Source organism: Megalobrama amblycephala, linkage group LG2 (genome assembly GCF_018812025.1).
Source record: "Megalobrama amblycephala isolate DHTTF-2021 linkage group LG2, ASM1881202v1, whole genome shotgun sequence".
NCBI classification, from domain to species: Eukaryota; Metazoa; Chordata; class Actinopteri; order Cypriniformes; family Xenocyprididae; genus Megalobrama; species Megalobrama amblycephala.
Genome location: NC_063045.1, coordinates 744779 through 770865, shown reverse-complemented (window position 1 = coordinate 770865; position 26087 = coordinate 744779). Strand labels below are relative to the sequence as shown.

The 26087-nt window shown below is 40.4% G+C and overlaps 2 protein-coding genes and 1 long non-coding RNA gene across 4 annotated transcripts; 2 read left to right on the top strand and 1 right to left on the bottom strand.

Moving 5' to 3' along the window:
- cacna1sa (calcium channel, voltage-dependent, L type, alpha 1S subunit, a) lies at positions 1-20889 on the top strand. Of its 2 annotated transcripts, XM_048181921.1 has the most exons (43): positions 1-468; positions 1588-1693; positions 4209-4348; positions 4432-4571; positions 4648-4800; positions 4941-5146; positions 5409-5512; positions 5704-5849; positions 5950-6031; positions 6141-6301; positions 6654-6879; positions 6962-7169; positions 7250-7370; positions 7459-7573; positions 7651-7750; positions 7962-8031; positions 8125-8257; positions 8334-8463; positions 8543-8602; positions 8695-8801; positions 8965-9052; positions 9132-9239; positions 9331-9383; positions 9477-9623; positions 10852-11053; positions 11128-11286; positions 11392-11502; positions 11720-11803; positions 11940-11987; positions 12156-12182; positions 12260-12385; positions 12475-12540; positions 12710-12801; positions 12873-13032; positions 13110-13237; positions 14252-14348; positions 14444-14546; positions 17405-17506; positions 17683-17816; positions 17895-18020; positions 18111-18307; positions 18814-18880; positions 18959-20889. In XM_048181921.1, the coding sequence occupies exons 1-43, from the start codon at positions 281-283 to the stop codon at positions 19166-19168; spliced, it is 5331 nt and encodes a 1776-aa protein (XP_048037878.1). In that variant the 5' UTR covers positions 1-280; the 3' UTR covers positions 19169-20889. The 2 variants fall into 2 exon arrangements, with proteins under 2 accessions (XP_048037878.1, XP_048037877.1); XM_048181920.1 differs by having other exon boundaries at positions 17683-18020.
- Positions 13930-21359, bottom strand: LOC125263079. The gene is made up of 3 exons (XR_007183681.1): positions 21238-21359; positions 17376-17528; positions 13930-14341 (listed from the first exon to the last, which is right to left on the bottom strand). It is a non-coding gene; the product is annotated as an uncharacterized LOC125263079 (long non-coding RNA).
- kctd20 (potassium channel tetramerization domain containing 20) lies at positions 21298-25889 on the top strand. The gene is given in 9 exon segments (XM_048181938.1): positions 21298-21428; positions 21956-21999; positions 22085-22253; positions 22327-22429; positions 22502-22622; positions 22692-22889; positions 24814-24924; positions 25006-25215; positions 25218-25889. Coding segments are annotated over 8 exon segments (996 nt in total). The 5' UTR covers positions 21298-21428; positions 21956-21977; the 3' UTR covers positions 25280-25889.
- Positions 25890-26087: the final 198 nt, after the last annotated feature.

Below are 26087 nucleotides of genomic sequence, written 5' to 3'. Positions count from 1 at the left end.
CTCTGTTGTCCCCTAACACACACACACACACACACACACTGAGTGACACGCATTGTCTATATTTATTTTTTAAGTCAGACAGCTGCAGTACTAACCAAAAAAGAGCAGAGAGAGACAGTGAGAGAAATAGATTCAGGGACGGACAGACAGACAAAGAGTGGATGGTGGGAACACGTTCATTTTTGACTCTTGAGAGCAGCCACATGAAGATAGTGAACTATTGAGCCAGGTACCTGATCTCCAGAAATCCTGCACCTCCTGCTCTGGTTCTGATCGGATCATGGAGGGAGGTGGTGAAGCACCCATGAGCACCTTCATCATGGATGAGGAAACGCTCAAGAGGAAGCAGAGAGAGAAACTCAAGAAGCTCCAAGCTACAGGTGGAAACCCACGGCCTGCGCGATCCCTCCTCTTCCTCACGCTGAAGAACCCCTTCCGCAAGGCCTGCATCAACATCGTAGAGTGGAAGTATCCTTTAAAAAAAAACAGAAAATGTTTTTAATTACAATCTTTTTTGTGAGTTAAAATGGTCACTAAACTAAATGTCAGCCAATCAGGCAGAATTTAATGCAGGTTGTTAAAGTATGTAAAAGTCATTTCAGCATCATTACTCCAGTCTTCAGTGTCAAATGATCCTTCAGAAATCATTCTAATGTGTTGATTTGAAACATTTCCGATTATTATCAATGTTGAAAACAGTTGCGCTGCTTTATATTTTTATGAAAATTGTGGTACATTTTTATTTTCAGGATTCTGTGATGAATATAAATCATTTATTTGAATTAGAATCTTTTGTAACATTACAAATGTCTTTACTGTCACCTTTGATCAATTAAATGTGTCTTTGCTGAATAAAAGTATTAATAATAATTAAAAAACTTTTTAATGGTACTGTTTCCACAAACATATAAAGCAGCAAAAATTGTATAAAAATAAATTATATATAAAATACATTAAAAATATTTTTTAAATCAATTATAAAAAAGTAATTATAAAAAATAAAGAAATTAATACAAGAAAAATAAAATGTCTTTCACTGAACAGCAGTCTTCAAGAAGTTCTCAGTTTTGTTTCAGTTAAGCATCAACTTCATCTCAGGTGATTCTCCTACAATTTGCTGACATATTGTAATATACTAAACAAAATTTAAATTTACTCTCCATTTTATCTCATTGCTGCATAGGAGTAAACAAGTATACATAAAAGTCATTTATTACTAGAGGTGGCAAATATGGAGTCAACAAAAAGTGTTCAAACACAGCAACTGTGAGATGACAGACAGTTAATGAGCTCATTTAGACTTGCGCGTGTGTGTAAATGTCAGTGTTTCATCACAGTGCTCTGATATTCTGAGAGAACAGCTGTTCTGTCCTCCAGCTCACTAAATACAGACATGCTAAGCTCAGAGAATGCTAGCGCACACAACAACACACTGAGAAGGCAGTCATGTAGATCATTATGGTACAACACACACACAAGCACATTGTGTGCTACTGTAGGTATATAATATTTCTCATTTTAAGAGTTTTGGACATATATATAAACCATAAATTGACGCTGGTTGATTTTCCTGAACATGTCTGTCAGACCGTTTGAAATCATCATCCTCCTCACCATCTTTGCAAACTGTGTAGCTCTGGCCGTTTTCATGCCAATGCCTGAGGAAGATACGAATAACACCAACAGCAACCTAGTGAGTCTCTCTTATATGCGAACACACTAAACTCTGCCTTAAGGCACCTGAAACAACCTATAGACTCCACCCTCATACACTCCCTCACCATATAAACCCCTCCCCAATACCTGTAGACTCCGCCTCAAGACACAAGCTTAACCTATAGACTCCACCCTCATACACTCCCTCAACATATAAACCCCACCCCAATACCTGTAGACTCTGCCTCAAGACACCCAAGAACAACCTATAGAATGTGCCCTCACACACAACCTCAACATATAAACCCCGCCCCAATATCTGTAGACTCCACCTCAAGACACATGCTTAACCTATAGACTCCAACCCTCATATACTCCCTCAACATACACACCCCTCCCCAATATCTGTAGGCTCCACCTTAAGACAGCCAAGACAACCTATAGACTCCACCCTCATACACTACCTCAACATATAAACCCCGCCCCAATACCTGTAGACTCCGCCTCAAGACACCCAAGAACAACCTATAGAATGTGCCCTCACACACAACCTCAACATATAAACCCCACCCCAATACCTGTAGACTCCGTCTCAAGACATGCTTAACCTATAGACTCCACCCTCATACACTCCCTCAACATATAAACCCCACCCCAATACCTGTAGACTCCGCCTCAGGACACATGCTTAACCTATAGACTCCAACCCTCATATACTCCCTCAATATACACACCCCTCCCCAATATCTGTAGGCTCCACCTTAAGACAGCCAAGACAACCTATAGACTCCGCCCTCATACACTACCTCAACATATAAACCCCGCCCCAATACATGTAGACTCCGCCTCAAGACACCAAAGACCAACCTATAGAATGTGCCTTCACACACAACCTCAACATATAAACCCCGCCCCAATACCTGTAGACTCCACCTCAAGACACATGCTTAACCTATAGACTCCACCCTCATACACTCCTCAACATATAAACCCCGCCCCAATACCTGTAGACTCCACCCCAAGACACATGCTTAACCTATAGACTCCACCCTCATACACTCCCTCAACATATAAACCCCGCCCCAATATCTGTAGACTCCACCTCAAGACACATGCTTAACCTATAGACTCCACCCTCATACACTCCTCAACATATAAACCCCGCCCCAATACCTGTAGACTCCACCTCAAGACACATGCTTAACCTATAGACTCCAACCCTCATATACTCCCTCAACATACAAACCCCTCCCCGATATCTGTAGGCTCCACCTTAAGACAGCCAAGACAACCAATAGACTCTGCCCTCATACACTACCTCAACATATAAACCCCTCCCCATTATCTGTAGACTCCGCCTCAAGACACATGCTTAACCTATAGACTCCACCCTCATACACTCCTCACCATTTAAACCCCGCCCCAATACCTGTAGACTCCGCCTCAAGACACATGCTTAACTTATAGACTCCACCCTCATACAATCCCTCAACATATAAACCCCTCCCCAATATCTGTAGACTCCGCCTCAAGACACATGCTTAACTTATAGACTCCACCCTCATACACTCCCTCAACATATAAACCCCACCCCAATATCTGTAGACTCCACCTTAAGACAGCCAAGACAACCTATAGACTCCACCCTCAAACACAACCTAAACATATAAACCCCTCCCCAATACTGTTTAAAAACCTGAACTTAAAAAAGGGTGATTTAAATGTTTTCATTTGTATATGCAGTATTCTGTTCTTATAAAATATTGAACTATATCCTAAAAGAACAAGTGACTAGTTAAAATCTGTCTTCTGGCAGAATGGCTGACACCTAATGCCTGATATTCATCTCACTAAACCCTTGTAAGTGTGCGTGACCTTGACTCAGGTGACTGAAAGTAGCAGGTGCTTTAAACGCATGCCGATGGGACGACTGCATGTGTGGACGCTTTAAAATTAGCCACAAACTCAAACTATACACTCACACACACTTGCAGCTCTCTCAACACTGCGGTGTTATCTGAAAGATTTTGTGGTTTGTAATATGATATATTAGATTGTTTGTTTTGTAATCAGGTTGACATCAAAGCATTTGGATGGTATTAAACTTGCATCTAGCTTTGTTTTGTGATGAAGCTTATCCATCTATCTAAACAAAAAATAAAATAAAATAAAAAAGGAATAAAATCAAATGATACACACAAATATCTAAATGTCAAAAGAAACAAATAGTGTCTGCTTCACGCTAACAGTAGGTGCCATGTTGGATATAAAATTCAGTGTCTGTGCCAGGGTCATTTTCAAAATGCCTTGATGGAAACCGGAGGAAAGTGTCAGGTTCTAGCACCCCGTTCACCACGTTGGCATGCTCCCACCAAACTCAATGTGTGGATGTTGCCAGAATGTAAAAAGACATGTCAAGACAGATATTCAAAATCAAAACAAAAGCATTCTGAAGTAGAAAAGCCATCATTGACACCAAATACCTTGAGTCAGTTGGTTGTACTGAAGTGTGCTGACAGCTCCATTCATCTAAATGTTGTGTACGTTCACAGGAGAGTCTCGAGTACATTTTTCTCATCATATTCACTATGGAATGCTTCCTGAAGATTGTGGCATATGGATTACTCTTTCATGCTGATGCTTATTTACGGAACTGCTGGAATATATTAGATTTTGTCATTGTAACAATGGGGTAAGACACACACACCACTCCCTGAATATGTCCATAAACACCCTACACAAGTACACAAACACCTACTGTGTGACATCTCACAGGTTGTTCACTGTCGTGGTGGACTTCATCAATAACATCAGCGGCGTCGAGGCGCCAGTGGAACAGAAAGGCGGGTTTGACATGAAGGCCCTCAGAGCGTTCAGAGTCCTGCGGCCTCTGCGGCTCGTCTCTGGGGTCCCCAGTAAGTGAAAACACCTTCTTCTGCTCACCTGTCTTATTTCTCAAGTTGGCTGGTTAAAATGTTATGTCTCCTCCAGGCCTGCAGGTGGTGATGAGCTCCATTCTCAAGTCCATGCTGCCCCTGTTCCACATCTCTTTGCTGGTCTTCTTCATGGTCACCATCTATGCCATCATAGGCCTGGAGCTTTTCAAATGCAAAATGCATAAAACATGTTACTACGCCGGCACAGGTAAGAAAAGATGCAAGATGGATGAAGTGAACATAAAACCAAAACTCAAACTTACCTAAAATGTTTTCCTTTTGCCATCTTGCAAGCACTGGTGTTTCCTTCAATAAATGCAAATAGTTCCATGATCTGTTATGTCACAGATATCATCGCCACGGGGGATGACGCGTGTGCAGCTCCGTGTGCTCAGGCCGGTAACGGCAGGCGCTGCACTTTAAACGGAACGGAGTGCCGAGGCGGATGGCCCGGGCCAAATGATGGCATCACCCACTTTGATAATCTGGGTTTTTCCATGCTCACTGTATACCAGTGCATCACCACTCAGGGCTGGACGGATGTTCTGTATTGGGTCAGTGACTAATAGAGCAGTGGTTCCCAACCATGGTCATGCAGTACTCCCAACTCTGCACATTTTATATTTCTCCCCAACCCAACACACTTGATTCAACTTATCAGCCCGTTAGTAGAGACCAAGACCAAGACCTGAAATCGGTGTCAGATAAAGAAGACCAGTCTTGTGTCCTGTTGGGGTACTCCAGGACCAGGGTTGGGAACCACTGACATAAAGGACTATGATAAGGATCTGACAGCTGACTCTTGACTTCTCCTAGGTGAATGATGCAATTGGAATGGAGTGGCCCTGGCTGTACTTTGTGACTCTGATACTCTTGGGCTCATTCTTCATCTTGAATCTGGTTCTGGGGGTTCTGTGCGGGTGAGTCCAAACATTTGTTGTCTTTTACTTAGTATCACTCTACAATTTATTGTCCACATTATAGAATAATGATAAAAGAATGAGTAGATGTGTCCAAAATTTTTGACTGGTAGTGTTTTATTTCCGTAATATTCTTTACTGAGAGATTTTGCCGCACACCATCTCATGTTCGTCTCCCCCTCTGTTGTCAGTGAGTTCACTAAGGAGCGAGAAAAGAGTTCTCGAAGTGGAGAGTATCAGAAACTGCGGGAGCGTCAGCAGTTTGATGAGGATCTGAAGGGGTACATGGAGTGGATCACACAGGCAGAGGTCATGGACAATGACCAGGAGGGGCAAGGTGCTCAAACACACAAACACTGTTACAGATTACAGCCATTGCGAACCAAGGCTCATAGGGTTTGAAATCTGGTTAAATGTGGCACAACTGGTCTCCACAGGTCTGCTCCCACTTCAGAAGGACGGATCTGAAACGGAAACTCTCTATGAGCTGGAGGGACTGAACAAACTCATGTTTTATGTGTGAGTTGAGCGATCAACTGTTGGGAATGGCTGTCTTCATGTCCAGGAGGATATTTTCAGACTTCTAAAACATAAATGCTTTGAATTTCTCTGCGCATGTGTTTTACAGTCGACACGCACGTCGATGGAACCGTTTTTTTAGGAGGAAGTGTCGTGTGTGGGTGAAGTCCAGATTGTTCTACTGGCTGGTGATTATGCTGGTGTTCTTCAACACTCTGGCAATCGCAACCGAGCACCATAATCAGTCCGAGTCTCTCACCAACTTCCAAGGTTCTGTTCTGCGCCCAGTAACGTCATTCCTCATTTATATCCTAAAACAAGATTTTAGGAAGTTCAAAAATGCAACTTCTATCATCTTCTATTATCATTTACTCATCCTCAAGTCATTTCAAACCTGTATGGCTTCTTTTTTCTGTGGAACACACACAAAAGAATAAGTAGATTTTTAAGGTCACAATTCCCATTTACTTAATGAAAAGTCTAAGATTCTGCCAGATGACCATAAACCATTAATGAACACTAATGAATGACCAACTTCAACCAACTAGAAACTAGCCAAAAGTTAATTTTAGCTGGATTTTTCATAAGGGTATTTATATATATTGCTTTTCCTTGTTTGCAGACAATACCAATAAGGTGCTGTTGTCTCTGTTTGCGGTGGAGATGTTTCTAAAGATGTACGCAATGGGACTGCCGTCTTACTTCATATCCCTCTTTAACCGTTTCGACTGCTTTGTGGTGTCTGTGGGGATCCTGGAGCTCATTCTTGTTCACATGGACGTAATGTCTGTCATGGGGATCTCCGTACTGCGTTGTATTCGGCTGCTGCGTCTCATCAAAGTAACCCGGTATGTGATTCTTGACACCACCATGAAGAACCAAGCGTGTATGTTTACATAAGCATTTTTCATAACTGTGCATGATTTTCAGGTACTGGACGTCACTCAGTAATCTTGTGGCGTCACTCTTGAACTCTGTGCGTTCCATCGCCTCCCTGCTGCTGCTCCTCTTCCTCTTTATCGTCATCTTCGCTCTGCTCGGCATGCAGGTTTTTGGGGGGAAGTTTAATTTTCCAGATGAGTATGTGAGACGAAGCAACTTTGACAATTTTCCTCAGGCTCTGATCACGGTTTTTCAGGTGAGTTTATCATTCATATGATAGGCGATATGTTTGGATCCACAATGCCTCTCCAGTGTCTGGTATTCTCTCTGTTTTAGATCCTGACAGGTGAAGACTGGAACTATGTCATGTACGATGGCATCATGGCTCATGGGGGTCCCGCCATGCCTGGAATCCTGGTCAGCATTTACTTCATTATCCTGTTCATCTGTGGAAATTGTATCCTCCATGCAGCACAAATGTGTGAGTTGGATGTCAATGAATGAATGTCAACTGGATGAGGACTTTCCTGAGCATTAAACTCCAGACATCCTCTTGAATGTCTTCCTGGCAATTGCGGTGGATAACCTGGCTGAGGCAGAGAGCCTGACCTCCGCCCAGAAAGAGAAGGCAGAGGAGAAGAAACGCAAAAGGCTTCTTAGGTGAGTGACAAACATCAAACAGCATGAAGAAGAGACTTTTACAGAAATTTCTGATGCGTAGTTTGTTCTCGGTGTAGAGAAAACCTACCTGATAAGGGCGAGGAAGAGAAGGCCATGCTGGCAAAGAAACTAGCTGAGCAGAGAGCCAAGATTGATGGAATTCCCACCACAGCCAAGGTCAAAACCATCAGTAACTGTCAGAATTACATCATTATATTACTGTGAAATGATTTTGTATTCAGGTAATTCACATTAACTGACAATCACATTGATGCCATTGTGCCAGTTTTGGCCAAGATGGTTGATTTTTAAGATAAGAAACTTTTAAGATTACACTAAAACAAAGCATACTGATATGATTCATGTGTTTCTTTATATTAATCTGCAGCTCAAAGTGGATGAATTTGAATCAAATGTGAACGAGATTAAAGATCCATTTCCTCCAGCTGATTTCCCGGGTAAAACATGAAGGATAATTTATCTTAATTTATTCAGTTCGCATGTGTCTTACCGCTAGATCAGTCTGACGTTTTGATTGACCTTTTGCTCAGGTGATGATGAGGAGGAAGAACCAGAGATTCCCCTCAGCCCTCGGCCTCGTCCAATGGCAGACCTGCAGCTGAAGGAGACAGTGGTGCCAATGCCAGAGGCCAGTTCCTTCTTCATCTTCGGCCCACAGAACAAGTAAAAACCTTTTCCGTAACCCTAACACACAGCTCATATTTGGAGCTTCTGTGTTTATCTGCGTCTCTCTGCTCAGGTTCCGTAAACTCTGCCATCGCATTATCAACGCCACGACCTTCACCAACATCATCCTCCTCTTCATCTTGCTCAGCAGTATCTCATTGGCTGCAGAGGACCCCATTGACCCAATGTCCTTCAGGAACCAGGTACACAATCTCCAGACTCACCGATCTCTATTTGCACCAACCGTTGTCTTCAACAGCTACCTTTTTTTCTATGTTGCAGGTCCTGGCCTACGCTGATTATGTCTTCACCTCAGTTTTTACTGCAGAGATTGTGCTGAAGGTGAGACAAGAGTTCAGTGTGTGTTCAGAGAAGCTGTTTTGTTATATTTGGATTCTGTGAATGGTTCAGTGCTTCTTCTTCGTACACTGCAGATGACCACATACGGTGCCTTCTTACACAAGGGGTCTTTCTGCCGTAATTCCTTCAACATACTGGATCTGATTGTCGTCGGCGTCTCCCTGCTGTCCATGGGAATGGAGTGAGATTTCAAAGCAATACAGTCTTGTGCTAACACAGAAATAGAGCAGCGTTAGATACAAACAGCCATTATTGGAGCTGTACATCTATGTGAATAAAACAAAATGATGGGGGTTTTTAGAAAAGGACAATCATTCTTTTACAGTCCTCACATCTCTCTGCAGATCAAGTGCCATCTCAGTGGTAAAGATCCTCAGGGTCCTGAGGGTGTTGAGACCTTTAAGAGCCATTAATCGCGCCAAAGGTCTCAAAGTGAGTCGTCTAGTTTTGAGATTACAATATGACAACTGTTCCCCTGTTCCTCCATCTAACGGTCTTTGCTGTCTTTTAGCATGTAGTCCAGTGTGTGTTTGTGGCCATCAAGACCATCGGCAATATCGTTTTAGTCACGATGCTCTTGGATTTCATGTTCGCCTGCATTGGCGTCCAGCTTTTCAAGGTCAGAGAGTTCACAACATCCATGTGTCTAATTTCACAGGCTGGTAAAGGAGAGAATTTAATGTGTTTTATTTTTCTTGTTAATCTGGCAGGGGAAATTTTTTTTCTGCACAGACCCGCTCAAAATGACGGCAGAAGAATGCCAGTATGGTTGAACTTTCATTCATTTCTCTTTCACTCCGAGATCTTAGAATCTCCAAATCGACATAATTCTTCTCTCTTTCGGTGATGCTCTCAGGGGAACATTTATTCAACACCAGGAACATGGTCTTCACAACATGGTGCTCCATCAACGTATGTGGATGAACAGCGACCTAAACTTCGACAACATTCTGAACGGAATGCTGGCTCTCTTCACCGTTTCGACATTCGAAGGCTGGCCAGTGTAGGTATTTAATTAACAACATTCTTTCATGTTTGTAGTTAGGGGATCAAGCACGTAGCGCTGAAACCCTATTGTTACTGTTAAAATTTTCAAGGATCAGCATTCTCCACTGAAAGTGATCAGGCAGACCAAACCGTAAGTCGTAGAGACTTGAAACTTTGAGGGCTGGTAGTACTCACACCATCTACAGCAGGGGTCTCCAAACTCAGTCCTGGAGGGCCACTGTCCTGCAGAGTTTAGCTCCAACCTGCCTTGACACACCTGCCTGGAAGTTTCTAGTATGCCTAATTAGACCTTGATTAGCTGCTTCAGGTGTGTTTAATTGGGGTTGGAGCTAAACTCTGCAGGACAGTGGCCCTCCAGGACCGAGTTTGGAGACCCCTGATCTACAACGTCACCAAGGCTTGCCCCAATCGGCCTGATGGGGGCCCTACAGTGAACGGAATGAGATATTTTTAACAAACTTGGCACACATATGCAAAAGCTCATTCTGTGGTCGCATGAAAAAGGGCACAGCGACTGGCCACTTGGTGGTGCTATAATAGGAAAAAATTAAAATTAAAAATGGCTATAACTACACAACCTAAGACTGATTGACTTGAAAATTGGCTTTGTCCAAGGTGCCAAGACTGCCTTTGAGGACATTCGCGTATCTCAAAAAACGAAATTGATGCCAATGAAATGTGAGCAGATTGGAACGAAACTCACTGGGCCTGTTTGTCTCACAGCCCTAGAGGCCTTAAAAAAAATCGAAAGAACTTGGCAACCAGGGGGCACCTTTGCGTTTTTCACGTGCGTAAAGGATTGAATTCCACACTCCAACGACATTCATACCACATGGTAAAACTCCTCATTCTGAGCAACTTTTGCCTCTAGGACCACCGCTGTCCATTCTTAGGTGAGCACATGCGGCACATGTTTCTAAAGAAGCATGCCAACTTTTATGGAGATCAGCCCATAGGTAGGGCTAGAACTGTTAAAAAGTCTTAAAAACTACTATATTTTCCTTAGTAAATTCTAAGTTAGTAAATCACATATTATCTAAATGGTTACAAGCTTGTTAAAGAAAACATAATACCTTTTTACACATGTGCTTAAAGGCCTTAAAGCGCTTGAACCCCATTAATTAATGCTTTCAGCTATATTTATTCTTCATATAGCGTTTGATAAAAATGCTGAAGTTCAAAGTGGCTCAAACCCATCCTCCCAATTGTATCTTTACACGCAGCTTGTTGTATAAAGCCATCGACTCGAATCTGGAAAACGTCGGCCCAATTTACAACAACCACATTGAGATTTCCATCTTCTTCATCGTCTACCTCATCCTCATCGCCTTCTTCATGATGAACATCTTTGTGGGCTTCGTTATTGTCACCTTCCAGGAACAGGGAGAGCAGGAGTACAAAAACTGCGAGCTGGACAAAAACCAGGTACCGCACTCTCACACACCTAATCATGTCTCATGATTCCAGTTTATAATGCACCTTTACATGCACATTGGCAGCGTCAGTGTGTCCAGTACGCCCTGAAGGCCCGACCCCTGAGATGCTACATCCCCAAGAACCCGTATCAGTATCAGGTGTGGTACATCGTCACTTCTTGTTACTTCGAGTACCTGATGTTTCTGCTCATCATGCTCAACACCATGTGTCTGGGGATGCAGGTGAGAACACAGAGTTACATTCACAGAAATGAGGATGTCAAACATTGGAAATAAATAATTAGAATATCAAATGCATTTCATAGTTTGAATTTCTTTATCCTTCAGCATTGTAACCAGTCAGATCACATCACCCATCTTTCGGACATGCTGAATGTCATCTTCACCGTATTGTTCACAGTGGAAATGATACTTAAACTCGGCGCATTCAAAGCAAAGGTGAGTCCTGCATTTAAATTACTCCCAGAAAAAAAAGCCATTAAGTTATTCTTAGGTTTACTTGATAAAAATCAGTAAAGTTTTCACAGCAGAAAGACATGAGCTGAAGGTGGATGTTTGTACAATTATACTAAAAGGCTCTTACTTGATGAAAAGTCTATCAATCAGATGACAGAAGGCAAGCTTTATATGGTTAAAAAGGGTTTCACTCTACTAGGGTTACTTCGGGGATCCCTGGAACGTCTTTGATTTCGTAATAGTGGTGGGCAGTATCGTTGACGTCATTCTAAGTGAAATTGATGTAAGTTTCTTTTTGGATGTACAGTAAATATGTTGACTTAAGTTATGCACAAATGCTTGATTTTACCTGTTGTATGGTTCTCAATGAGTGCTGATGTTGGCTTTCACTCATCTTTACTGGTGATTTCTCTCTCCAGGCGGCTCTCGCTGCTCAGGGCGGATTGTACTGCCTCACTGGCTGTTCTGTAAATATCGATTTCTGTTATTTTACATCCAAAGATCATTTCATGACTATGATTGAACAGAGTTCATGGCAACATAATCCAGCAATTTTAAACACTTTGTTTTTGCAAGTGAAATGGATTCACACGATTCAAAGTTTAATTATTGCCATATATTTTCTCTCTTTCCAGGAAGTGAATCCAATGCAAGCTATAGCAGTAAGTGAAGAGTCAATGAGTTCTTACTGAATGGATCTGAGCTGGTATGAACTGTAGAGTTTTTGTTTGTTCCTCAGGACTCTGAGAACATGAGTGTGTCAATCACACTTTTCCGGCTTTTCCGTGTCATGCGGCTGGTAAAACTGCTCAACCGCTTTGAAGGGATTCGGAACCTGCTCTGGACCTTCATTAAATCATTCCAGGTCTGATGGTCCGCTGCTTCATTATGGTGTTGTAATAAAGATGTGTTTACATGTGCTGATGAACGGTGGTGTCGGTGTGTGTTTTTCAGGCTTTGCCATATGTGGCTCTCCTCATCGTTATGCTGTTCTTTATCTACGCCGTCATCGGCATGCAGGTAACACATGCATGATAAGTGTGATACACTGCTGGTCAAAAGTTATTTTGTGTGTGTTTTGGGGTGAAAAAGTCTTGTTGATCTCAGGTTAATCTTAATTATTCCACACCTTTGACCAGTGCTGTATATTCAGCGTCACTCGAATGATAACGTGACTTTCCTTGATCAGGTGTTTGGCAAAATCGCATTACTAGATGGTACCGTGATCAACCGCAACAACAACTTCCAAACGTTTCCTCAAGCTGTTCTAGTGCTATTCAGGTAGGAAATGTGAACGCCTCACTGTAAGTGTGTTTCTGAGCATGTTTGTAAAGACACGTACCTGTCCACAGGTGTGCCACAGGTGAGGGGTGGCAGGAGATCATGTTGGGCTGTTTGTACGGTCAGCGCTGTGACCCCAAGTCAGAATACCTACCTGGAGAGGAGTACACCTGCGGCTCTGGATTCGCTGTCCTGTACTTCATGAGTTTTTACATGCTTTGCGCTTTTTTAGTGAGTATTCACTCTTCCACAAACACGCACATGCACAGACGCACACATTAACTTACTCTGAATGTGTTCTATTGCAGATCATTAACCTGTTTGTGGCTGTGATCATGGACAACTTTGACTATCTGACCCGTGATTGGTCAATACTGGGGCCGCATCATTTAGATGAGTTTAAGAAGATCTGGGCTGAATACGACCCGGAGGCAACGTAAGCAAAACACTGAGTTAAAGCCACCCTGAAATCAAAATGGACATTTTGGACATGGAATATTGCCGTGTACATCAGTGTTAAATTCATGTGCCTCGTAATCTTTAACTCTCTCTAAGCATTTTTAAAAAAAAAGTTTGTAGTAACTGTCAGCTTTTTTGATAATTTTCACAAAATTTACATGGCCCCCAGTATCTGACATGGAATATATCAAAAGAAAGAACAGAGCCTCTTCTTTTAAAGAAAAAAAATATTCTAGCTTCATGCATTCTGCTTTTATCAACACTTGAATGTTGTAAGTTTAATAAAAAAAGCAACATTTTGAACAAAAAGCTGATAAAATTGCGTTTTTTTCCAAGTCTACAATGTGCGCAAGCAATGCTTTTATCGCTTGTTTTGGCTTCTTTTTTGCATGTGTTTTTATCTGTGTTTGTGTTTTTCTGTCAATGGCGGGGAAGCGTTGTCTCATAAATGACGAAAAATTTCGCCAATGGCAGGGAAAGTTTCCCTCCCTCTTGCTGCGAGGGCGGGGTAACCTGTCACTCACATGAGATCCACCAATAGCAAACCACAACCATCCGAATCAACTCCCCATGGACAATATCAAGCCCCGCCCTACATTTGCTCTTGTTCCAGAAGCCACTTCACTCGATATATGTCACAATAGGGAAGAAAAGACTAAGCGCAACTTACGTTTAATGCCGACTTTAATATTGAGGTGAAATGGCATTCGCTTCACATTTTACTTTTGTGATCAGATGCTTTTCAACAGGATATTCAATGAAAAAACAAATGTAGGGTGGTACTTTATTTTATCCATCAGGAATTGAATGGATGGTGAGAAGTGTCTCTATGAAGTGGTTGAAAACAAAGGGATGGGTGACATCATCCAAAAAGGCGGCACATGCACAAATGAAACATTGCCATTAGTTAAAGTGGCCCGTTTTGATTGCAGGTTGGATTTTTAATGACATACATCTGATTATCGGTGCTATTTTTGTGTTGTTCTGGCAGAGGCCGCATTAAACACCTGGACGTCGTGACGCTGCTGAGGAGAATCCAGCCACCGCTGGGGTTCGGAAAGTTCTGTCCCCATCGTGTTGCCTGCAAAGTGAGACAAACACATTCATACACTGCTGGCCCAAGCATTTCTACATATTAACAGTGTAATCATTCATTCTCTGCATTCTCTGTGTTTGTGCACAGAGACTGATCTCCATGAACATGCCTCTGAACAGCGATGGAACGGTAACGTTTAATGCCACGCTGTTCGCTCTGGTCAGAACAGCACTGAAAATTAAAACGGAAGGTTTGAGGCGTTATTTTTTTTTTAATAAACTGTAAAAAATGATTCTTAAAAGTTTCAGTTATTGTAAATACTATTTTTACGGAAGCCCTGAACCGCATGGTGGGGAAAAAAAGAAAATAAAACTTCTTGATATTTCGACATAACTCGTTATTTCAAAATATTAAGTCACTATTCCGACATATCTCGACATTTCAACATAACTCGTTATTTCAAGATATTAAAGACATAACTCATTTCGTTATTTCGACATATCTCGATATTTCTATTTCGACATAACTCATTATTTCATGATATTAAGTCACTATTTCGACACATCTCAACATTTCGACATAACTCGTTATTTCAAGATATTAAGTCACTATTTCGACATATCTCGACATTTTGACATAATTCGTTATTTCAAGATATTAAGTCACTATTTCGACATATCTCAATATATTTCGACATAACTCGTTATTTCATGATATTAAGTCACTATTTCGACATATCTCGACATTTCAACATAATTCGTTATTTCAAGATATTAAAGGGATAGTTCACCCAAAAATGAAAATTTGATGTTTATCTGCTTACCCCCAGGGCATCCAAGATGTAGGTGACTTTTTTTCTTCAGTAGAACACAAATGATGATTTTTAACTCCAACTGCTGCCGTCTGTAATTCAAATAATACCAGTGGATGGGAACTTCTACTATAAGAGTAAATAAAACATGCTTAGACAAACCCAAATTAAACCCTGCTGCTCGTGACGACACATTGATGTCCTAAGACACGAAACGATCGGTTTGTGTGAGAAAACGAACAGTATTTATATCATTTTTTACCTCTAATACACCACTATGTCCAACTGCATTCAGCACTCGATTCGTTTGGTCTGATCGCGCTCTGACAACGGCAGTGATGTCTCGCGCATATACTTCAATGAGAGCTAGACATCACTGCCGCTGTCAGAGCGCGATCAGACCTTACTAAGCGAATGCTGAGCACAGTTGGACATAGTGGTGTATTAGAGGTAAAAAATGATATAAATACTGTTCGGTTTCTCGCACAAACCGATCGTTTCGTGTCTTAGGACATCAATGTGTCGTCACGAGCCGCAGGGTTTAATTTGGACTTGTCTATGCAAGTTTTATTTACTCTTATAGTAGAAGTTCCCATCCACTGGTATTATTTGAATTACAGACGGCAACGGTTGGAGTTAAAAATCATCATTTGTGTTCTACTGAAGAAAAAAAGTCACCTACATCTTGGATGCCCTGGGGTAAGCAGACATCTCAACATTTCGACATAACTCGTTATTTCAAGATATTAAGTCACTATTCCGACATCTCGACATTTCGACATAACTCGTTATTTCAAGATATTAAGTCACTATTTCGACATCTCGACATCGACATAACTCGACATGATATAGTCACTCGTTATTTCATTTCAGATATTAAGTCACTATTTCGACATCTCGACATTTCGACATAACTCGTTATTTCATGATATTAAGTCACTAATTCGACATCTCAACATTTCGACATAACTCGTTATTTCAAGATATTAAGTCACTATTTCGACATCTCAACATTTCGACATAACTCGTTATTTCATGATATTAAGTCACTAATTCGACATCTATTTCGACATAACTCGTTATTTCATGATATTAAGTCACTATTTCGACATCTCGACATTTCGACATAACTCGTTATTTCATGATAAAGTCACTATTTCGACATCTCGACATTTCGACATAACTCGTTATTTCAAGATATTAAGTCACTATTTCGACATTTCGACATAACTCGTTATTTAATGATATTAAGTCACTATTTCGACATCTCGACATTTCGACATAACTCGTTATTTCATGATATTAAGTCACTATTTCGACATCTCAACATTTCGACATAACTCGTTATTTCAAGATATTAAGTCACTATTTCGACATCTCGACATTTCGACATAACTCGTTATTTCATGATATTAAGTCACTATTTCACTATTTCGACATATCTCGATATCGACATTCGACATGATATAGTCACTATTTCGACATTATTTCATGATATTAAGTCACTATTTCGACATCTCAACATTTCGACATAACTCGTTATTTCAAGATATTAAGTCACTATTTCGACATATCTCGTTATTTCAAGATAGTAAGTCGCTATTTCGACATAACTCGTTATTTCATGATATTAAGTCACTATTTCGACATCTCAACATTTCGACATAACTCGTTATTTCAAGATATTATGTCACTATTTCGACATATCGACATTTTGACATAACTCGTTATTTCAAGATATTAAGTCACTATTTCGACATATCTCGTTATTTCAAGATATTAAGTCACTATTTCGACATCTCAACATTTTGACATAATTCGTTATGATATTAAGTCACTATTTCACTATCAACATTCGTTATTTAATGATATTAAGTCGCTATTTCGACATCTCGACATTTCGACATAACTCGTTATTTCAAGATATTAAGTCACTATTTCGACATCTCGACATTTCGACAACTCGTTATTTCATGATATTTAGTCATTATTTCGACATATCTCATTATTTCAACATAACAACTTAATATCTTGAAATAACGAGTTATGTTGAAATAACTAGAAGTTTTTTTTTTTCCCCACCCTGTGGTTCAGGGCTTCCATATATTTAATCTTTCTACTTCAAAATTTTTACATTTTATTTAAAGTGTCACTTGCCATTTTTACAAGAAATTTACTAGAACATTTCTGAGTGAAAACTGTTTCAAAGCAAATCCTACACTAAACTGTTTTCAGTGAAGATTTAAAATAAATAATGTCAATACTCACCCTGAATTCTCTGATTGTTCATTCATCAGGTAATTTTGAGCAGGCAAATGAAGAGCTGCGTGCAATTATTAAGAAGATCTGGAAACGCACCAGTATGAAACTGCTTGACCAGGTCATTCCACCAATCGGAGGTCAGATCTCTCATGAATAATGCTGAAACACAAATAACACAACTATACTGAATAATAAACTGCAATAATATTAGCATTATTAAAACTCTTGTGTGCTGTGCTTAAAAAACCTTTCCCTAATTTGTGTCAAAATGAATGCAACACAATTTAAGGATTAAACGTTTCTTAAATCACAGATGACGAGGTGACCGTGGGGAAGTTTTACGCCACATTCCTGATCCAGGACCACTTCAGGAAGTTCATGAAGCGGCAGGAGGAATATTACGGATACCGGCCGAACAAGAAAAACAAAAACACCACAGAGATACAGGTCACACATCTCTTCAACTCTGCATGTGTGTCACACTATGATCAGACAGTCTCAATCTGCTCTCTCTCGTTCTCTCAGGCGGGTCTGAGGAGCATCGAGGAGGAAGCTGCTCCCGAGCTGCAGCGGGCGATTTCTGGAGATCTCCTGAACGACGAGGAGATGGACCGAGCGATGGAAGAGGCCGGAGAGGAGGGAATCTACAGGGTGGGTGGAGAACAGAACAGATCAGAGAGGACAAACAATGGATTAATGCATGGCAGCCGTATCTCACCTCTCTCTTCTTCTGTTCAACAGAGAGCAGGCGGCCTGTTCGGCAACCACGTGGATCCGTTCACTATGGAGAGAGGAACCCCGATGCCCACCCAGGTGACCAGCCAGCGCCCACTACAGATCGCAGACAGCCGAGCAGATGAGAACGAGGCCTCGCCCTCATACGTTAATTACCACGCCAACACCAATAACAACAACACTAACAATCACAGACGGCACAGGTGAGCGTACAGAAATAATAAAGGAAAAATAATGTAAAAATAACACTTATGGAAGTTATTGCATTGATGAAAGATGAGGATAAATGTGTATTAAGAAGGTAAATGGGGTCCATTTTGATTTCAGGTTGATTTTAAATGAGAAATAATGTAAAAACAACACTTTAGCAAGATATTCCATTTAATGGAAGAATTTGTTTCTATGCAATTATGATGAAAACTAAGATAAATGTGTATTAGGAACGGTAAATACACAACAGCTTTAAGAAATCAACACATTTTACTTCTGTAATCAGTCATTTTTGAATAAGATATTGAATAAGAATTTGGATAAGACATTGAATAAGAACAAAAATGTAGGCAAAGACTAATTTTATCCAGAAGAAATGGATTGGATAGTGAAAAGTGTCTCGTTATGGGAGAATTGAAATTGAAATGAGAGTAAAGAAACCCTGTGTGTGTTTGTGATGAGGACGATAATGATAAAGCTGATCTCTTTCTTGGAGCAGATGTGGACCACATTTCCCATCCAGACAGCACGGTCCAATGAGTGCAGCTGAGTTCCTCATCCAAGAGGTGAGATCAAACCTTCAGCAAGAACCGTCTTCATCAGCTGAAATGATTTTAACATACTCTTCTGGTTTTGTTCCTCAGGCTCTGATCGCCGGAGGTTTGGCGAGTCTCGCCAGCGACTGCCGTTTTGTGTCCGTGACGAAGGCTGAGATGGCCGCGGCGCTGAACATGGATCTCGCCGCGCTGGAAAGGAAATCAGCAGCCGTTCTTAATAAACGTAATGGACAGTGTTTGTTCAGGAAGAGGAGTGCGGCAACGTCTCGTCCTGATTCGACACACTGCCAGGTGTAATGTTCATCAGAGGCGTTTGGTAGAGCGAAATTAAGACAAAAAGAAGACATAAGTGATTCAACTGTGAGGACTGTTTTATGAGCCAGTACTGCAGAAGTGTTCAAACATATCGAAAAAAGGACTGATAATGGGTTTTTCAATTTACATATATAAAAATATGAATGAAAAGTACATATCATCGCTCTTGAACGGAAACCTTGTATTTCCAAAAACTCGGCTATGACAAATGCTAGACTAAAAACATTTCAGAAATGGTGATATATATGTCGACTTTTCGTTTCACATTCGATATTTGATAGCAAATGTGAACTAAATTAAAAGAACACTTATAGCACAACATATTTCCCAACTAAAGTGACTCTTCTGAGGTGATTATACTGCTTCTTTTGAATTATACTGTGAGTGAACTTGGATTAGGGGGGAGTGGGGTAAGATGAGCCAGTTGTATCTTGGCAACCGTACCATTTTATTGTCATGTGACCATATATTTTAAAACCACCCATCATTTCTGCCAGACTGTGAAAAGGAGAAGCACATTGGAGGAGTGGAAGTCGCTTATTTATTTTAAAAACTGTTTTTGGCTTTTCAAAGTAAAATTTTAACATATATTTTATTTCATCAAAGCAAATTTGTCCAGGTCTAAAACTATTTATGATGCATATTGGTGATTTAGCAACGTATAAAAGCATGCAAGCTAAATATGATTCTGAATTGGTAAGCTAGATTGTTTTTCCTAAATTGGCAGCTATGGGGCAAAGTGAGCCAAATGCTGTGGGGTAAATTGAGCCAGCGTTTTAACTTACCCCATCATAAGGCACTGAATTTAAGTTAAATCTGAAGTATAAACTGGTGTCATTTCAATGTAATATTACGCAACTGGTTTAGTTTATCTTTATTTTTGAGTTTATTTGATAGGAACAGTGTTCAAGTACACCAAATCCTTCTCTGATCTTTAATCATTTATATCTTTCCACCTGTAGTCTCTAATGGCCTAACATTGTCAACATTGCAGAAAAACTACCATGTCAAGGACCTTTTGACTAAAACGTTTATTAGTTTCAGTGACATTTATTCATTGTTATTTAGTTTTTATTTAATTCTACTCAACAAACTCTCTGTTTAGGAAGGTTACAATTTTGATGTTCAACATATTGTTTCAGAAATGCAAACAATTAAACGTACTGAAATTTCAACGTCATTTGGTTGGTTTTGTTGTTTAAGTTAGCTTTAAAAAAATAAATATTTGTAAATTATTTTAACAAAGAATATTTCTAAAAGAAATTTGATTATTAAATTAGATTTTAAAATAGGCTAATTATCTTTAAAATTTCACATGGGTTTGATTCAGATTCAGTTTAGACCCACCTACTGACTCAGCACAACTTACCCCTAACCTGGGGTAAATTGAGCCAGAGGAACACTTTTTTTTACAAGAAGCCATATTTTTAAGACCCTTTGTCATATATGTATTCTGATCATTTAAAATAATAGGAAACATCCTGAAATTACTTTAAATACTTTAATTGTACTTCAGCCTCATTTTCCCTTATCTTGAGGACCACATAAGTAAAAAATGGCTCATCTTACCCCATTCTCCCCTACACAGCATTTCCCGACATAAACTGGATAAACTGAACCTTGTTTTACTCAAAATGGTCAACTTGCTGGTTTTTGTTTAATGTAACTTTATGTACTTATTAATAAATATTAAGTTATTATAACCGTCTGTCGTCATTTCTGTGGTAATATTTCGCGTCACGAGGGAGCAAAAAAAGCGTAAACACAAAAAGACTCGCGACGCCATCTTGAAATTATACACCATTATATTATTATAACATTATAATTATAACATTCTGTTGTTTTGAGATATTGAGCTTCAAAGTTTTTGCATTATTACTCCTTTGTAGATCTAGAACCTTTTTGTTTTCTAAAAAAAAAAAAAAAAAGTCCCAAAATGTACACAACGTTTTAAAAAATCGCATGTAAATAAATTGTCACAGAATAAGAACATGCGAATAACTCGATTTTGACAAAAAATGTCAGATAGAACTTTATAAATCCAACCAAACCTGTCAAGTTGACTCGTTTTACTCGCTGTTGTAAATTAGTCCTCAGACATCACCTCTGCGCGCGCATCCCGCCCTGGGCACCGGCCTCACGTGAGCGCCGCGCTTTTATTGGATTAATGTCGGTTAATCCGCGCGCCGTATGGAGCCGCTGTGTTCTGAAGGGTCTGAATGTTTTGAAAGCAGACACTCTGGTGAGTAACAAATATTCTTATATTTTACAAAAGCGATAGTTTAGTTAAACTAAAAAGTGTCCGTTTTCTTTCTTGATCTCTAAATTTGTTTATGTACAATCTATCTATGGTTGGCTATTTGCATGTTTGCTAGGAATAAATTAGCTAAGTCTGTTTATTCCTTTGCACCACAATAACAAAAATATACAATAGTAAAGTATATTGGATACTTACTACCATGATTTCTAAACAGCCTACCATAGTAATTACTTCCATGTACATAACACTGTATATGAATATGGTATTCAGTACCATGGTTTATATCAAAGTTCTATAGTATTAAAACTATGATGGCTAGCAGTTTGATTAAGTTTAATTAAGAACACGCAGATGAAGTGTATTTTAATGGGTCGCATTTACTCTGCATAAATAAACATGTTTGTTCCGGGTTACCGGGTGTCTGTGGGGTTAAGCTGGACGCATGTGGGCCAGTCAGACGGGCGTAAGGAGTTTATAATATTATGTTCACCATATGGACTGTCTTACAGGTCTGCCAGTGTCCAGAAGATCATGATGGAGGCGCACACAACAGGTGCGACACGCCTGTCCCAACCTGTCAAGTACTGAAAAATTAATTTCTACATCCTCAAAAAGTGATTTAACTTTACAATTTGCAGCCAGCAGGATGACTGTAGGCGCAGAGGGCGGGGCTGATGTCACAAAGGAGGTGGGGCCAGCACAGCCACGCCCTTTATCGCACGACCGGGTCACGCTAGTAGTTGATGGGACTCATTTCGTGGTGGATCCCGCCGTTTTCACGACTTACCCGGATACGGTGCTTGGGAGGTACTGAATACGATTACCTAAATAAATAATTCGAATCATGCAAAATGTGTGATAACGAGGTGTGTTTTCGCAGAATGTTTGGTCGAGCGCGTCAGCACAGTTTTACGCGACCGAATGCTAAAGGTGAATATGAAATCGCAGAGGGCATCGGCGCCAACATCTTCAGAGTCATACTGGTACGTACAGTCACAGCTTCCCTCCAGATTGATTCTGCGCAATTTTAACGAAACGTCATCTTTTTTGCTCAGGATTATTACCGCTTTGGCATGCTGCACTGTCCAGAAGGCGTGTCTTTGGCGGAGCTGCGCGAAGCGTGCGATTATCTGTGTATAAACTTCGACTACAGCACCGTCAGATGCCGAGACCTCAGTGAGTCAAAAACGTTCGCTAATAAAAACTCGCATACGCTCAAACTAATTACCGTTTCTGTCCAATCAGGTGCTCTGCTGCACGAGCTGTCCAATGACGGCGCCCGGCGGCAGTTCGAGGTGTTTCTGGAGGAGCTGTTGGTTCCGGCGATGGTTTCGAGCGCTCAGGAGGGAGAACGAGAGTGTCACATTGTGGTCCTCACGGACGACGATACTGTCGACTGGGATCACGACCACCCTCCGCCGATGGGAGAGGAAAACTCGCAAAGTGAGTGCAGATTTTAATGCAAAAATTTGCAAATTAAAAATTGAGAACACGCAACAAAGGGGGCGGGGCCATGTTGGGCTGCTTTAGAGAAGAGGAAGAGTTGTTGTAGTAGAGTGTTGTTGTCATGCCGTCATTTTACGCCGGACTGCTTCACAAACGAGGGTCAATTCAACACAAAAGATGAACATGACGGCACATGCTAGTGGATGAGTTGAATCAACTCCACAGCAACTACATAAATCTATCCAGAAATGTCCAGTTTCATTCTAAAAGTTGTTACTACTTCCTGATGGTGCGTTTACACCAGACGCGAATGAAGTGTTAAGCGCGAGTGATTTACATGTTAAGTCAATGCAAAGACGGGAATAGACATTCTGCGGTGCGAATTGAGCGCTTCGGGCTTTCGACGCGATGCGATTTGCGCGAATCGCGCAAGTTGAAAAATCTGAACTTTGACTAAAATTCGCACCACATTAACCAATCAGGAGCTTGCTCTAGTAATGACGTGATTATGACATAGCGAGCGGAGGCAGAAATCCGAAACAACAATGGAGGACAAAATCATTGTCGCTGTACGATACATCTTCGTACTTTTATAGAAACAGGAATAAAAAACTTAGCTCTTAACTCAATTTGAGCTATATATATATATATATATATATATATATATATATATATATTTATATATATTGAGACTACAAGCTAGCTAAAGCCGGCAAATTGAGCTTATTCGCCGTATTTCACAACTACTTTCCCGCTGACGAGTTGATGTGTTTATTCAGAGGAAGTGTGCAGAAACGAGACGACTCTCATGACAACAATTAGCATCTGTTGTGAAGTGAATTTCATGTGCGAATGAAGCGAGTAAACTCAAAATGTTCAAGCATTCAACTACGCACGAATAGCACGTTTTATTCGTGCAAGTCGCGTCTGGTGTGAACGCCCCATGAGTCTCTCCATCAGTGTCGACTCCGGTTTGAACAATGTAAGGCTGAACACCGTTACTGACAATCCTCATTTTGGCTGCGTGAGATTCTCCAGCTTTGTTGTTGTTGAGCTGTTAAAGCCCCGCCCTCTTCTGGAGCAGCAGCTCATTTGCATTTAAAGGGACACACACAAAAACGGCGTGTTTTTGCTCACACCCAAATAGGGGCAAATTTGACAAGCTATAATAAATGATCTGTGGGGGATTTTGAGCTTAAACTTCACAGACACATTCTGGAGACACCAGAGACTAATATTACATCTTGAGAAAGGGGCATTATAGGTCCCTTTAACCTAGTATTAGTTTTTGCTGAAGATTGTGAAATTTCACTGATATTTACATTTACTCATATTGTGAACTTATGATGTTTGATCATACCACCCACCAATAATCATGATTTCTGTTTCAAAAAATGATTTTTGCCATAATCAAGCAGCCCTACTTTCAACCCAAGTGCCTATTTTTGGCTGGTCAGCGAGGTGAATACCTGTGACCAACTGAATACGAGTAAAAACTGGGGAACTTTTTTGTCCAATTGAAATGAAATTTCACCAAGCAAAAGTAAATGTGACCTCACCTTAAAGGGACAGCTCACTTAAAAACTAATATTCTGTAATCAATTACTCAACCTCATGTCGTTCCAAACCCATTATCTTCTCATCTTCAAAACACAGCGTTCATAAAGAGATCATGAGCTTCCATTTACCAAATCTGAGAGCTGTATGTTTGCTGATTAATGTTTATATATGAATAAAAGCCTAAATTAAACATATTCATCATATAAAGCGCTTGTTTCTCGTCTGAAGATATTAAAGTTCTCATTACATCATAAATGAACAAAAGTTTTGTGGGTTTGGATCGACACAAGTGCAAGAAAATGCCAGAATTTTCATTTCTGGGCAAACTAAGCTTTTAACGTTTGCTTTCTTGTTCCTCAAGTCATCTACAGCACCAAGCTCTACCGTTTCTTCAAGTTCATCGAGAACAGAGACGTGGCGAAAGCTCTGCTGAAGGAGCGAGGCCTGAAAAATATCCGCATCGGGATCGAGGGTAAACTCATATACACAGATTCAAACCTTGAGAGATACGTTAGCGTTCGAACGCACCACGAAACCTCATTCTGTGTCCCAGGATACCCCACCTGTAAGGAGAAGGTGAAGCGGCGTCCAGGCGGCAAGTCAGAGGTCATTTACAGCTACGTCCAGCGTCCGTTCATCCAGCTGTCCTGGGAAAAGGAGGAAGGGAAGAGCAGACACGTGGACTTCCAGTGCGTCCGCAGCAGGAGCGTCCCAAACCTCATCACCGCCATGGGGGAGGGGCCTACACGACCCGGGGCCACGCCCACCCGCAGGTCGACGAGCTAGATCGGCTGAACGGCCCCGCCCCTCCCGGCCTCGACCAATGACTGAGGAGTTAACTGGACAATTATTCATTCATTTATATTCACTATGTCATAATTATTCACTTTCATATTGACTCGAGTCACAGATTACTCCAGTTCGGTCTCATGGATAGATGACCTTCAAACTTAAAAGTACCTGAGATCTTTTCACCGTTGTGTCCTTGAGCGAGACCCTGCCATTACCGCACTGCTCGTAGCTTTGGATAAAACAATATTTGCTTAATAATCAAGAACCAAATCACTCTTTTAAGGGCATTAGATTATTAAACCATGCATTTCTGTGAGTGACAGGAGGATTTTCTGTCTGTCAGCGCCATCTAGTGTCAAGAAGATGATGGTACAGTATATAGAGGGACAGTAGAGTAATAAATATCAGGTAAACAATTTATAAAGCAAACTTTTCAAGTGTTTTCTTGGTTTTATATCATTTGTAAGAGGTTTTAAATAAAAGCATCTGCTAAATTAATACATGTACACTACCTATCAGTCAGAAGTTTGGAATAATTGAGATTTTTTTATATATTTTTAATGTTTTGTTCTTCTGCTCACCAAAGCTACATTTATTTGATCAGTAAAATATGAAATATTTTTAACAATGTAAATCAGCTGTTTTCTATGTGAATATATAGTAAAGTGTAATTTATTCCTGTGATCAAAGCTGAATTTTCAGCATCATTACTCCAGTCTTCAGTGTCACATGATCCTTCAGAAATCATTCTGATATGATGCTCAAAATATTGGTGCTCAAGAATCCTAATTATTCCAAACTTTTGACTGGAAGTGCAAATGTTATAGTATATTTAATGACTAG